Source organism: Panicum virgatum, chromosome 1K (assembly GCF_016808335.1).
Source record: "Panicum virgatum strain AP13 chromosome 1K, P.virgatum_v5, whole genome shotgun sequence".
Classification (NCBI taxonomy): domain Eukaryota; kingdom Viridiplantae; phylum Streptophyta; class Magnoliopsida; order Poales; family Poaceae; genus Panicum; species Panicum virgatum.
In genome coordinates, this window is record NC_053136.1 from 43,248,884 (window position 1) to 43,261,417 (window position 12,534).

The 12,534-nt window shown below is 50.4% G+C and overlaps 3 protein-coding genes and 1 non-coding gene across 4 annotated transcripts; all 4 read right to left on the minus strand.

The window, feature by feature from the left end:
* Nucleotides 1–196: 196 nt before the first annotated feature.
* LOC120710181 lies at nt 197–3,282 on the minus strand. Its single transcript, XM_039995839.1, has 6 exons — nt 3,075–3,282; nt 2,820–2,979; nt 2,086–2,458; nt 1,760–1,909; nt 1,490–1,668; nt 197–613 (listed from the first exon to the last, which is right to left on the minus strand). Exons 1-6 carry the CDS (start codon nt 3,118–3,120, stop codon nt 508–510), a joined length of 1,014 nt encoding a protein of 337 aa, XP_039851773.1. The 5' UTR covers nt 3,121–3,282; the 3' UTR covers nt 197–507.
* Nucleotides 3,283–4,105: 823 nt separating this feature from the next.
* On the minus strand, nt 4,106–4,179 carry TRNAT-AGU. Its single transcript has one exon. It is a non-coding gene; the product is annotated as a tRNA-Thr (tRNA).
* Nucleotides 4,180–4,653: 474 nt separating this feature from the next.
* On the minus strand, nt 4,654–7,065 carry LOC120710206 (uncharacterized protein At1g65710-like). Its single transcript, XM_039995862.1, has 2 exons — nt 5,924–7,065; nt 4,654–5,831 (listed from the first exon to the last, which is right to left on the minus strand). Exons 1-2 carry the CDS (start codon nt 6,911–6,913, stop codon nt 4,908–4,910), a joined length of 1,914 nt encoding a protein of 637 aa, XP_039851796.1. The 5' UTR covers nt 6,914–7,065; the 3' UTR covers nt 4,654–4,907.
* A 3,974-nt stretch (nt 7,066–11,039) lies between these two features.
* Nucleotides 11,040–12,374, minus strand: LOC120710227 (ferredoxin-thioredoxin reductase, variable chain-like). Its single transcript, XM_039995879.1, has one exon. The coding sequence runs from the start codon at nt 11,867–11,869 to the stop codon at nt 11,411–11,413; it is 459 nt and encodes a 152-aa protein (XP_039851813.1). The 5' UTR covers nt 11,870–12,374; the 3' UTR covers nt 11,040–11,410.
* Between the last annotated feature and the right edge of the window lie 160 nt (nt 12,375–12,534).

Below are 12,534 nucleotides of genomic sequence, written 5' to 3' on the forward strand. Positions count from 1 at the left end.
TCAGGTGAACGCTAACTTCGTTTTACAAGCCATAAATGTTTTTATCAGATTGATACCTGTTGACCAAAGAATGTTCTTCACGTTTCCGTGTGTTACTTCAAATATGAAATTCAAGGAAAAGAATTGTTTAACTTCAAATATGAAATTCAAGGAAAAGAATTACTGTACCTGAAGATGGTACAAGAGCTCGGAGGGAGGAAAAAACGCAAGCGTTCAATTGGCATGGCAAACATCAAGTATCACCAGCATTTAGATACCATGTGAACTGTGCAGTACTAACACTCCTATCTAGCTTTATCAAAGCATCTCATAGCGGGGACTACTATCGTGTACCATAACAAAAAGAACTTTACAAATTACTCCAGTATCACAAACACGAAACCAGGGGGTTACGGTTATTAATTCTGTAGCCTTCAGAAATTTTACAATTTGGTCCAGGCTTAGAAATCGATGAAGCCAAGAGGGGAGCTCCATGCATGTTAGATTGCAGCTGAAACGATGACAGATTTACAGCTTTTTCCAGAAGTTCCTGAGGCCATAAGCAAAGGATTTCAAACTGCCAAAAAGACCTGTGCTTGTGGATTCCTCAGGCTCATGCTTTGGTTTGTGTTCCCTGCATAACACCAAAAAAAGAAAATACAAAAAAAGTTACTATGCCATCCCCAACATCAAAATATAAAAAGCGACAGGTTGTATCAAACAAACTGAGGCTACTCCGCAAAGCTTCCCTGTTATGCATCGAACAGTACGAAATATATGAAGTTCCATGATCTCTGTGAAACTGAGAATAAGAAATTAAATATACCCTTTCCTAACTATGAACTGGCCAGGATGTGTTTAACTAGCCTAGAGACTCGAGCGGCTCAACAAAATAATATTAGCTGTGTGTTTGTTTTAAAGTTATCCCAAACCTAGTTCCTGGTCACTAGCTAGTCACCCACCATGATGTTCAGGCAGTGAAGTGCCCCTGACCCATCCAAAAACCGGAAGTCTGGGTCAAGTCAATCAGAAACCAACTGGTTCAGCCTTTCTGGGACAAACTACTGACTCGCAAGGTTCTTGATGATCCATAAATAAACTCCTCTCTCAATATCAGAATTGATGTGAATCCGCAATGACTTGGATAAATTGGTGGAACCAGTCATTGATATAAATCCATGGAATCCAGGAAATATACAATCACCAGGTCGTTAACAACTTTTTACCTGAGTCCAACGGAAGATTCATCTTCCATAGGCTGAATTAGCTATCCAAGGAAAGATTCATCTTCCATCATCTGAATTAGCTATTTGAATGCATTAAATGACTGAAATAGTCCTCTTGGCTCTTGCCAAGTCCAAGTAGTTGATCATACGAAAAGAACTAAACTACACAGGCATGGCATGTCCTATCCTACTAATGCTTGGCAAATTACTTGTCTTGTTGATGTGTTGGTTCTAATGGCATTGAAGAAAAGATGATCGCTTGTAGTAAGCTAATAGGGTAATACCTGTCATGTATGTTTGCCTTGAGCACATTGTCACTTCCACTTTGATCTGACACACTTGATTCACTTGCCTTCAGGATTTTTTCTGTATTCTCCGGAGCTAATTTTTTAGCTTCTGTTTCCCTTTGCTGGTTTCCAAGGTCTGGTTTAGCCTCCACTCCCAAATATATGGAAGATTTGTTCTGCGCATGTATGATGATTTTGAGAGAAATGTCTACAAAATCTTTGTTAAACACAAATTCATGATCTCCAGAGGATATTTCAACTTCATACCTTTATGACCTTCATGCTCTCACTTTCTGTTTGATCAGATAAAGTTGGGCCATCTGCAGTCTTAAACGTTTCTGAAGTGTTCAAATCATGCTTACCAGCTTCTGTTTCTACATTGTGATGAGAAGAGCCCACAGATTCCAAAGTTTCAGTCTGCATAGCAACATAACATTACCATTTAAAACATAAAGCTATTGGAGACAGGGGAACACAACTAGACATATGCACATTGAACCATGAATTCAATTGTCCAATAGAATGTTTAACAAATGCCAAATGAGACTGCAAACAGAATGTTTTGAGGATAAATACAACAAAGAAGGGCGAACCTTTTCCACAATTCCAGTGCTTGTAGCAGCATCTTTTGGGGATATCAGAACATCTACATCTTGAATCTCCTGACCACTTTTGGTGCTGTCACGATTGTATGGATTCTTTACACAGTCATCCTTAGGTCTTGAGTGCTCAGAAAATTCAGGTGTTCCTTTAAGTTGAGCCACCAAAGCTTCATCCTTAGGCCTGGCGTGCTCCGCAACTTCAACTGTTCCTTGAAGTGGAGCTTCCTTAGCATTACCCAGTGGTAATTTTGTGTAATTATACTTCAATTCTTGAAGTACCTCACGCACCGTGTAGTGGGAGCCTCCAACTTGCTGACAGACATTTATTATACTAGGAAACTTCCCATCATTTGAAGCCATAAACCTGCACTAAACAGACCACATAGAAACGCGCGGTTTAAGAGTTCTGAGGCATAACTGAACCAGAACAAAACAGAAGCTACTTAGTAACTCTACACATAATTGCTACCCTTTTATCACACTCCTACAATTCCACATGAGCTCTGCTATGTTACCCAAATTCATATCCAAATTTCAAGTTCCAACTAATGAAACAATATGGAAATGCTCCTTAATGCACAAATAGCCAAAGTGTCCATTGGCCAGCTTAAATTTAAAACAAGTTGAAATCAGATATGCTAATGAGCCGAGAGCTACACACTTTCTACTTTTTGGACTAAAAGAAAGGCTAAAACCAGAAACGAGGGTGAGAAAAAGTCACATACTTGTCAACAAATTCCACTATCCTGGACTTCCTCTCCTGCTTGCTAATCCTTTTCCGCCCCTTCGGTGGCGGCTCCTGCGCAGACAGCGGCGCCGCATGCGCCTTCCCCCGGGAGGTCCGGTAGCACCACCGTGTGATCGCGCTAGAGATACCCGCTATGACTGGAAAAAAGGGGGGAAATCAGACCGAACTTATCAGTTTCCAGCGGCTAAAACCTCAGAGCTTCGATTGAATATGAGGGGCGCAAACCACTCACCCTTCTTGGAGGCGGCGGAGGACGAGAGGCGCGCGGACGCCTGCATCGGGCGGGCAATGGCGGATCGCGCAGGAAAGGGACGAGAGGCGGGGGGACACCTAGGGTTCTACGGCGAAGGCGAGGCCGACGGGGACGGACGGAAGGCCAGGCGGAGGGGAGGCTGCTGGGTGTCGAGGCCGTGGTCCAACCTCGTTTGTAAGCTCGGCCCATCCAGTCAACTTCGGCCTCGTACGTTTTGAACCCAACGCAGCGGGCCAGCGGCCGAAAGAAAAAGAGTTGCGTGGCATGAGGAAAGGGAAATAATGGTGGGTTATGAGAATGATTATCTATTTCATTCACAAGTTGTTCTATCGATACTGCTCAAAAAAAAAGTTGTTCTATCGATATGGTTATATGGGTTACAAAAAAAACTTTGGGTTTAAAATTAAATTGTAATTGACTAAAATGATCATAGTGTCGTAGTGTGACATGCTCTAAATTCTTATGCGTCGTTTCGTTGGGATACACAATGGGTATAGAAAAAAGCATATGATGCGGGGAATATGTAAACGGATATGGATTTGTTCTTTATAGAAAGAAAAATAAGAACCATACGTACGTATAACTTACTGCAGGATCTTATAATTCTACTCATATAAATCCCACCATAGCCCACCCCCTCCACCAAGGAACAAATGGTGGGAAATAGACTCGTATCCTCTCTTTTTTTCTTCGAAACCCTCTTATTTCATAATCCAATCATCATCACCTTATACTATGTAGTGTAGTAATTTTCCAAGTCACAACTCATTTTCCACGCCAAAATGGTTGAATAATAATTGTCATGACCATATCTCAATTGATCTTTTCCCGTGCCCCATTATCCAAGCGAGAAAACTTAATCTACCACTCTCACAAAAATGGTTGCATTATTTTCATCTCAAGTGATTCTTTTGTCATTTATTTTGCAAAGAAAAAAGAGAAGTGGTTGTGTCATTGTATGGATTCATCATAGTAGTGTTTTTTTAAAAAAAAGAAAACTACTAAGAAGATGCTTTTATTGAGAGTTGAACTCAAGACCTCCCGCTTACTAAACGGGTGCTCTAACCAACTGAGCTATGAAAGCAACTATTTCTTAAATTAATTTAGTCTAAACTAATTGGCTGTTATCAAATCTAGAGGTTGATTCACCCGCGCATTATTTGAATAAGGCCTCCTCCAACAGGATCATCTCAGCTAGCTTATAGAAATATAACTCATTATTTTGGTTACATTGAAGAAAGAGAAGATGAGGGGAGAGAGTGTACTATCACTTCTTCAAGTGCTATAAGCCCACTTTATTAATACTAAGAGAGAAATTATGGATCCAAGATGCTTTATTAATAGAGAGGGTTTTTTTTTCTACCTCTTGTATGAGGTGGACAAGATTTGAACCAGTGTACTAGCTCAACCATTGAAAGCGCCTCAACACAATAACTTCAGGAACCAATTCTGAAATAGCAATTGATTGAAGAAAATGATAAGCATTGCGATTATTGGTCTTCTGCGATGCCCCCATTCCTCTATGCCTATGTCATTAGTAGGTCTCCGGTATGATCGATGCTTGTAAAAGTCAACGTTCATGAAACGGTGCGCAAGAGGTTTTGGGGGCAGGCTTGCAGCCATAACAGAGTATACATTGCCAATGTCACACCATGATCACATCTGAACAATGTATCGCTAGTAAAGAAACACGAACACATTTGTGAAGCAGCAATCCATCTTGCCACTGACTACCAGCACCTGGATAGAACACAATTCACCATGCTGCAACGACGCAGCAACATGCCTGATCTAACAAGCAAGCCTCATCCACTACGAGGCCGCCGAGACGACTCGAACACCTGACCGGCCGCTCGCCACGTTGCTGCCGCCGCCGCCGCCGCCGCCGCGATGTGCGCTGCGTCCACGGTGCAAGGTGCTGCCGCCGTTGCCGGAGCCGGCGCGTGACCCCCGGCCGCTGGTCTCGGGCTGCGACGGCCGCTGCTTGCTCTGCCGGGGCCTGTTCAGCGGGCTGCCGCGCCCTCCGTGGCTGCCGGACTGCTCGACAACCTCGTCGCCGGTGCTCCACGTCCGGTCCGTGGACTCCGCCGAGGTTGGCTCCCAGGACGGCGTCCACGGGTGGCCGGAGACGCTGTTGCTCCCGGCCGACTCCTGAGGCTCGGCCTCCGCGCGGAAGTCCCGCACCGGCTGCACGGGCTTGCGCGCGGCGCTACCCAGCGGCGCGTTGGCGGAGCCCTTGTCGTCGGCGGAGAGGCCGGGCTCGTAGTCGTAGGTGCGGTTCTCCGACGAGGAGGAGTTGAGGTCGGCCACGGCCTCGACGATGGAGCACGCCTTGGCGACGCACGCCGGGAGCGAGAAGGACGGCGTAGTGGGGACAGCAGCAACAGAGGTGGATTGCTGGTGGTAGCTCTGGATGTCCTCGAGGAGCTGGCTGGTGTACGACCCGGAGTTCTGGTTGTCGAAGTCGCGCGACGCCCGCCGCGACCTGCTGCTGCTTGGCTGCCCCACCACGGGCCTCTGGCTCAGGCTATCGGCGGCCACGAGGCTCGCCGTGCGCGTCGCGCTCGTCTTGGACGAGGGCGCTCTCGTCTCTGTCGCGGCAGCAATGGTGGCTCCGTCCTCTGCGATCTCCGGCTTCTCCATCACAGAACGGCAGCTTGCTGCAACCGTCGACTCCTTCCCGCGCTCCATGGCTTTCTTCTTGGGCGTGGCGGCGACGGTGTTCTCAATGGATTTCTGGTGTCACAGCAAGAATTAATTTGAGCAAATTGTACGACAAGAATTGTAAGAAATAAAAAAAATCGAGCTTTATTTGATCACATCTTTACCTTCTGCGACTTGGCACTGTGGCTGCTGTTGTTACGGAGCGAGTTCTCGTCGAGCTCGGCCATGGGGTTGCGCCTGTACGGGGACTGCTCCGCCTTTCTGGACGAGCTCCGGCTCAGCGCTGGCGTCGGCCCCGCCGCCGGCCCGCAGCCAGCATTCTCATTCGCCGGCACTATCCTCGCGGGAGAGCTCGACCTCGGAGACGCGCACCTCTTCCCTGACGCTGCCGCGGGCGACGGCGCGCGCCCCTTCTCCCTCGCGGGAACGGACACCATCTTCCCGGGCTGCTGCCTCGCGCGCTCCCCGCCGCCGGATGAGTCCGCCGTCACCGCAGAGGCCGCGGCGCCATCCGTGCGCCGCCCCGGCGACCGGCTGGCCCTCCGGCTCCCGCTCCCGCCGCCGCCGCCGCTCCTCTCCCGGCTCCCCGACCGCTTCCGCTGCGGCGAGCCGCGGTGCGGCGACGGCCTCAACACCGCAGCCGCCGCCCCCTGCCTCTCCCAATCCTCGTCCGCGCCACCGCCGGACCTCGCGTCCTGGTCGAAGTCGTAGCTGCGCTTGGACCCCGAGCGCCTCCTGCGGTGTCCGGCCGCCGCGTCGCTCGACGCCGCCCTCCCGGCCCCCGACGAGCTCCTGCTGAGGCGGCCGCACTGGATGAGGATCGCGTCCACCTCCTCCTTGGTGCAGCTCGACGTGCGCACCGGCGCCGAGGGCACCACCACCACGGGCAGCGGCTTCTCGCCCGCTGCCGGCTCCTGCGATCCCGGCCGCTTCTTCCTCTCCTCCCCTCCCGCCGCAGCGTCCTTGGTCCTCACGACGAGCACCGCGGTCTTGCCTGCCGCGTCCGGTTCCCCCGCCGGCTTGGCCGCCGGCTTGGCCGCCCTCTTGGGCTGATGCACCGTCTTCTTGGCCTTGTCGTCGGCGATGTTTGCGGGCTTCTTGGCGCCACCGGCCGGCGTGGCCGGCGGCTTCTTCTTGCTGCAGCAGAGGCCCATGGCGGCTTCCTCAACGAGCTCCGACCTTCGATCGAGCTGGCCGGCTGGAGCTGAGGGAAAAGAGTGACTCGGGACTGTGACGTGGTGCTATTTAAGCAGCGCGTGGGGAGGTGCGATTAGCGAATTGATTGCGTGTTAGCGTGCGTGGTGCTCCGTGTTACCACGCGCCCGATGAGCAAAGCTGACGCGAGGCGAGGCGGAGATTTCAAATCGCCCCCTCCTCTCGCGGTCGCGGATCGCGTCGAGGCTCGTGCGCGCACGCACGCACGTGGGGAGGCGTGAGGGGGGCATCACTGGCTGGACACGGTGCGGTGGACCGACGGGGCGTTTGTCGCCGTGGGACCGGACGCTCGGTGGACGGGTGTACGACGAACGGGTCCAGGGGGTTCGGCTGGCGGCTCGGTGGGGACGCTATCCGTTAGAACCTCGCGCGGGCCCTGGATCTTGATCCTTGATCACCTCATCATCTCGCCTTCAAAATGCTCCCCCGCTGTACCAGCAGCCGGCCTCCGGCAGCGTCAGAGACGCGTGTACTAGTACTGTGCTGATCTGGAATGGGAAATGCACGGGGAAGCAAGCGATAGCTTAGCTTGCGACTCTGCGAGCAAGCTTTGCAAGACGGAGATAAAAATTATTTCCAGGTCACAGCTGATCTGTGCTTTGGGCGACGGCGCCAGAAAAATTTGTTTCCACTCCATGGCCGTTGCACTTTTTCTTTCCATGGGCCGCCAGTGCCAGGAATTAGCCTAGCCCCCCATGCATCTGTATGGTGAGTTGGCGACCAACCACGAGCCATGGCGATTCAAACGGCGGGCGTTCGCAACGGGCGCCACCTGCGAGCAGCAGAGCCTCACCTCACCTAACGGCCAACGGCTACTACGAGCGATCGAGTCGCGTCGCAGCCCCTGGTGGCCTGGTGGATCCAGGATTCCTTTTGCCGCGCGAGCTGCAAGCAGCAGAGGCCGACCGTTGCGGGTTCGCCATCCCACTTCCACCCTACTAAAATACTCCTCTCTTTTGAACGAGAGCCGACCGTTGGAGAGCGCAGCGCGTGCGTGCGTGCGTGCAGGGAGTACTTGCCAATGCCATAGGGCGCTGCCGCTGCGTGCCTGCGTCACCTGCCGATCCGCGGCCGCATCTCCCGTCGGTTGCGGCGGCGGCATCCAGCACCCGCGCCGGATGGGGATCGGGCTCGCCTGATCTCTCACGTGACGGCCCGGTTACCCGATGCCTTCTTAATTAACCGGATCCACCAGCTTTGGCTGGCCACTGAAAACAACCGGATCCAATGCCGCTGCAGCTACAACCACCGTGCAATGCATGATTACGTTACATACGAGCTGCCACTAGTAAGTACTGGACCTGATGAATGGCCCAGGTGGCGTCATAATTCCTACACGGCCCTGGCAACAACATCGATCGGGCCGGCGCACGGCACGAATTGAAGAACCGGGCACGACATGAAATGATGAACTGCGCGTAAAATGGTCCTGGATCCGCAGAAACGCGGACGGATGAGGCAGGTCGTTGTAAATTCCGCGCACAGGATGGAAAAACCGCGACCTGAGATTAGCAGGAATGCACATGTAAATTCTGCCGATCGAGGAGTATGTAAGATTCGAACGAAGCCCCCCCCCCCCCCCCCCCCCTTGGTGCGTAGTCAGAGAACTTTGTTCCGCAAAGGCTGAAAACGTGAGACGAAAAGGGGACGTGCTGTTTTTCCTTCCTTTTACAGGCCAATCAGCGAGGGAGAAAAAAAAAAGCTTGCTTGTGCTTCGTGACCTCTCTCTCCACTGCTTTCGATGCCTTCAACGCAATTCGTTGGAGTACGAGGGCGACTGCGCGAGCGGATACGACTGGAGCTGAAATATTTCGGGCCTTTTTTTTCAGGATTTATTTTAGCTACGGTTCCGTCCTTCACGCAATCGAGGTACTGTGGCGTGTTGTTTTGTAAACCCGTGTTAAAATGAACTGGAAGTTTGGTGAAGCTACTCTTCTAGTTTCACCCGGCTTCCTAAGACCTCTTCTTAAAATCAGTCAAAGTGCATCATTTTATTGCACAGTGATCCGTACTGAGAACTTGATAACCGAGTTAGAGGAGTATCACGATGATAAAACTCACATCTCATCCTATGAAACTCTCTCTTCTCTCTTCTTATAAGTATTCTGTTATATCGACAAAAAATAGTAATACCCATAAAATCCTTTATTAAACCTACACTAAAACTGACCTATCAGCAGCAGACAGTGCACACGTACGCCACACGCTAGCAACAGCAAGCAGCACAGGCCTGCCAACTAAAGAAAAGGGGAAAAAATCAGAGGGACGCGAAAACTGAACAAGCATGTTTGTTTGTAGTGAGCTTATTTATTGGCCTCGCATTCAGTAGACCCGGAAAAGCAATGCGGCCTGGGCTGGTATGCAGCACTGTTTCGATTCTCTCTAAAGGCTAAGTTTTGTGCATCTAAAATAAAAGACAACGTATCAGGTGCAAACCAACATTTTCGTGCAACCGTGCAAACTTCTAATCTAGACCACAGGATCAACATCCGAGTCTAAGTTTTGTTCTTGTTGTGAAATTGTTTCGGGCATCCTTCTCCATCTGTTTGTCCTTCAATTACCGAATTGTCAAAGAAAATGTCCTTCAATTACCGTAAGCATCCGCCTGGATGTCCCTATAATAAATGATACATACAAAGCTAAAAATAATATGGCCCTGGAATATTTAAGATCATTTGCTGCCTCCAGATTGGTTTCACGGCTTGGTCAAAGCTGATCGTATAAGAAACGCTTTTCTCGAGCATATTTTCTTTTTGGCAAATACTAGAACATAATACCAGAAACCAGTAGACCGTACTAATTGAGTACGGGATATTTCATCCATTCCAAATCAAAACAATGATCTGGGAGGAATGGCGGATCTTTTTTTAGCACACCCAACTGTCGCCGCTGATCAAAGAGAATAAGAACATGCTCAAGATTACGCAAGATGGCTTGTCGCCTCACCTGGTATAGTTTTTCCTGTCTTGTTCAAAGAGGAGTCCTAGTTCCTTATGTAATTTGTAGCACTTCAGTTCATCTTCAATAAAAGGAAAATTAATTGAAAGAGCAGTGCTCCTGCTGATCTTATTTTGTTCCAATTCTCCATGCCATCTGATCCCATATTTCTCAACTTAAGGTCATCACAGACTGCAACCGTTAAGTACAGCGTACTTTCTACTTAGTATTAGGTTAGAGAACAAAGCTGAGTTTTCAGACGGATCACTAAAATGGCTCGGTAGCACACAAGAGGCATGTCAGTGTCACGCAGAGGCAGTATATGATAATGGAACATGGAAGTGTATCTTTACGTAAAACGTTAATAGATCAACACCACCAAGTTTTCAGATGGATCACCGAACATTAAGAGCTGAATAGTGAATATTTGTCCTACAAAATTTTGAAAAGCTCCATGTGCCCTAGAAGAGGTGATTCGGTGGCGTGAGCTAATATAAGGCAAGTTATAAAATCACACTGAAGTCACAATGCAACAATAAACATTGTTGGAGACTAGGAGTGTATATCAATTGGTACTTGCAGGGCGGAATAAATTTTGTGGAAATTCCACTGCTTTGGAGTGAACAAAACATAAAATATTCAATGTCTCTAACTAAAAGGAATTCATAAAGTCTATAGATTGTTCATTCTTGCTAGTGTCCAATGAGTTGTGAGAGAACGTAGCATGTAAACATTTATGATCTGATCAGATGATTTGGCAGTTTTAAGGATTCAAAGGACCAACTGATGAAGCAGGCAAGCATAGTCATTGTATCCTGAATTTTTTACGCTGAACAGAACAACAAGTCAGCAAAATCTGTAGGGTTTTAAACTGTCAGATGATATACGCTGCACTAGTCTGATGTTATGTGAAACAGAACTGAGTTTCAATTTTCTTATATAGCATGAGGCTCCAAAATGGTTCAAGCAAGTAGCATCGGCAATAAGCTCTGCTTGCTTAACCAAATTCCTAGCTCCTGCTAAGTAGAATATGACATCCTAAATATAAAATAAGGGCCAAAGATTGTACGGCATCCTAAATATAAAACAACCAATGATATGTCCAAGGATGCAATTCCTGCCGTTCCCAGTTGCAATGCATAATTGCATATTGTACCAATCAGACAAACAAATTTCTTGGAACAGTCAACAAAATAACTAAGCACAAAGTATAGCCAACAAGCAGCAACAAAAATTATCACTATTATAACTATCGATCATCATCAGCATCCGAACAACTCCCCGCATCTGAAAAATAGACGTCGAACCGAAGGAGGAAGAAACAACACAGCAGCAACCAGCAAGCAAGCAAGCAAACAACTTGCCATATGCCTTCCAAATTGAGTTTCCTACGACCCCTTTGCATCCCTGTCACCGCACGCCGTCAACAATATACACAAGCCACCGCCGCGGCCATGATTATTATTCTATAAGAACGGCGCTACCGCTTACTCAGGCCGTCACTCCTCGTCGACGAACTCGAACTCGTCCTCCCGGAGGTGGGCGAAGAAGCGGACGGGCTTGGGCTGCCCCTCGACGGCGATCTGGAACTCGACCTTGAAGGGGAGGTTGGCCGTGATGCGCTTGCCCTTCCAGACGCCGACGTACTGCTTGACGACGCCCTCCATGCCCTGGATGTCCAGGTCGGGCGCCTTGACGATGTGGTGGACGCGGAGCGGCGCCGTGACGCGCACCCGCCGGCCGATCTTTGGCGCCGCCGCGGCCTCCTCGGCCGCCACGTCGTCCGAGGACACCTCGCTGGTGAGCGCGACCTGGAGGAGCAGGCGTGCGCGGCGGGGCTGCTGAGCGGGGCTGCGGCAGGAGGCGGGGCACGGGGACGGGAAGCGGCGGAGCAGGAGCACCGAGGAGGCGGCGGAGGTGGAGGGCGGCGCCACGGACGCGGCGGCGGGTGGCGCCATTGGGAGCGGCGAGGGGGGTGCGGCGGGCGGGAGGGCGGACAGGTGGAGGATGGGGGAGTTGGGTCGAACAGGTGGTGCGCGCGGGAGAGGCCAGGAGCCCAGGAGAGCAGGGGAGGATAAAAGCAGGGGGAAACGAAAGGTAGAGGAGCGCGCGACGCTGTGAGTTGCGGAGGAATGCTTCGCCGCGGCGACCGAGGTGAACCGTGAACGGGGATGCCTTCCGTGGTTTGCTTGCGCGCTGGCCCCGGGGAAATGCTCGGAATTTGGCGAGTTCTGCGCTGCGTCTAGCGCGGGATCAGCTGGATAAGGCGGGAGCGCACGCCTGGTTGTGGTTGCTCGCCGTGGCCGACCCGGGCTTTGGGCCAGCGCGTGGCTTGCCCGTGCTGCCGAGAGTTGACAGCGCACGCACACGCCAATCTGTTCGCCGTTTCTCCCGCGAGATCGAAACGGGCGCGCTGGTTTGTTGGCCAGCGCGGCCCGACGATAACGACGCAGGTAGATCAGATATTTGAGCATCTCTGAATAGAGACGGCGCAAGGGGCACATTGCTACAATGAAACAGTAGCAAGAAAGCAAAGCTATTCAAATAGTTTTTCCCGAAGAACATAGTGCACGGCACATCTTGATTAAAACACTAACAGCGTAACCGAGAACACGGATGGCGG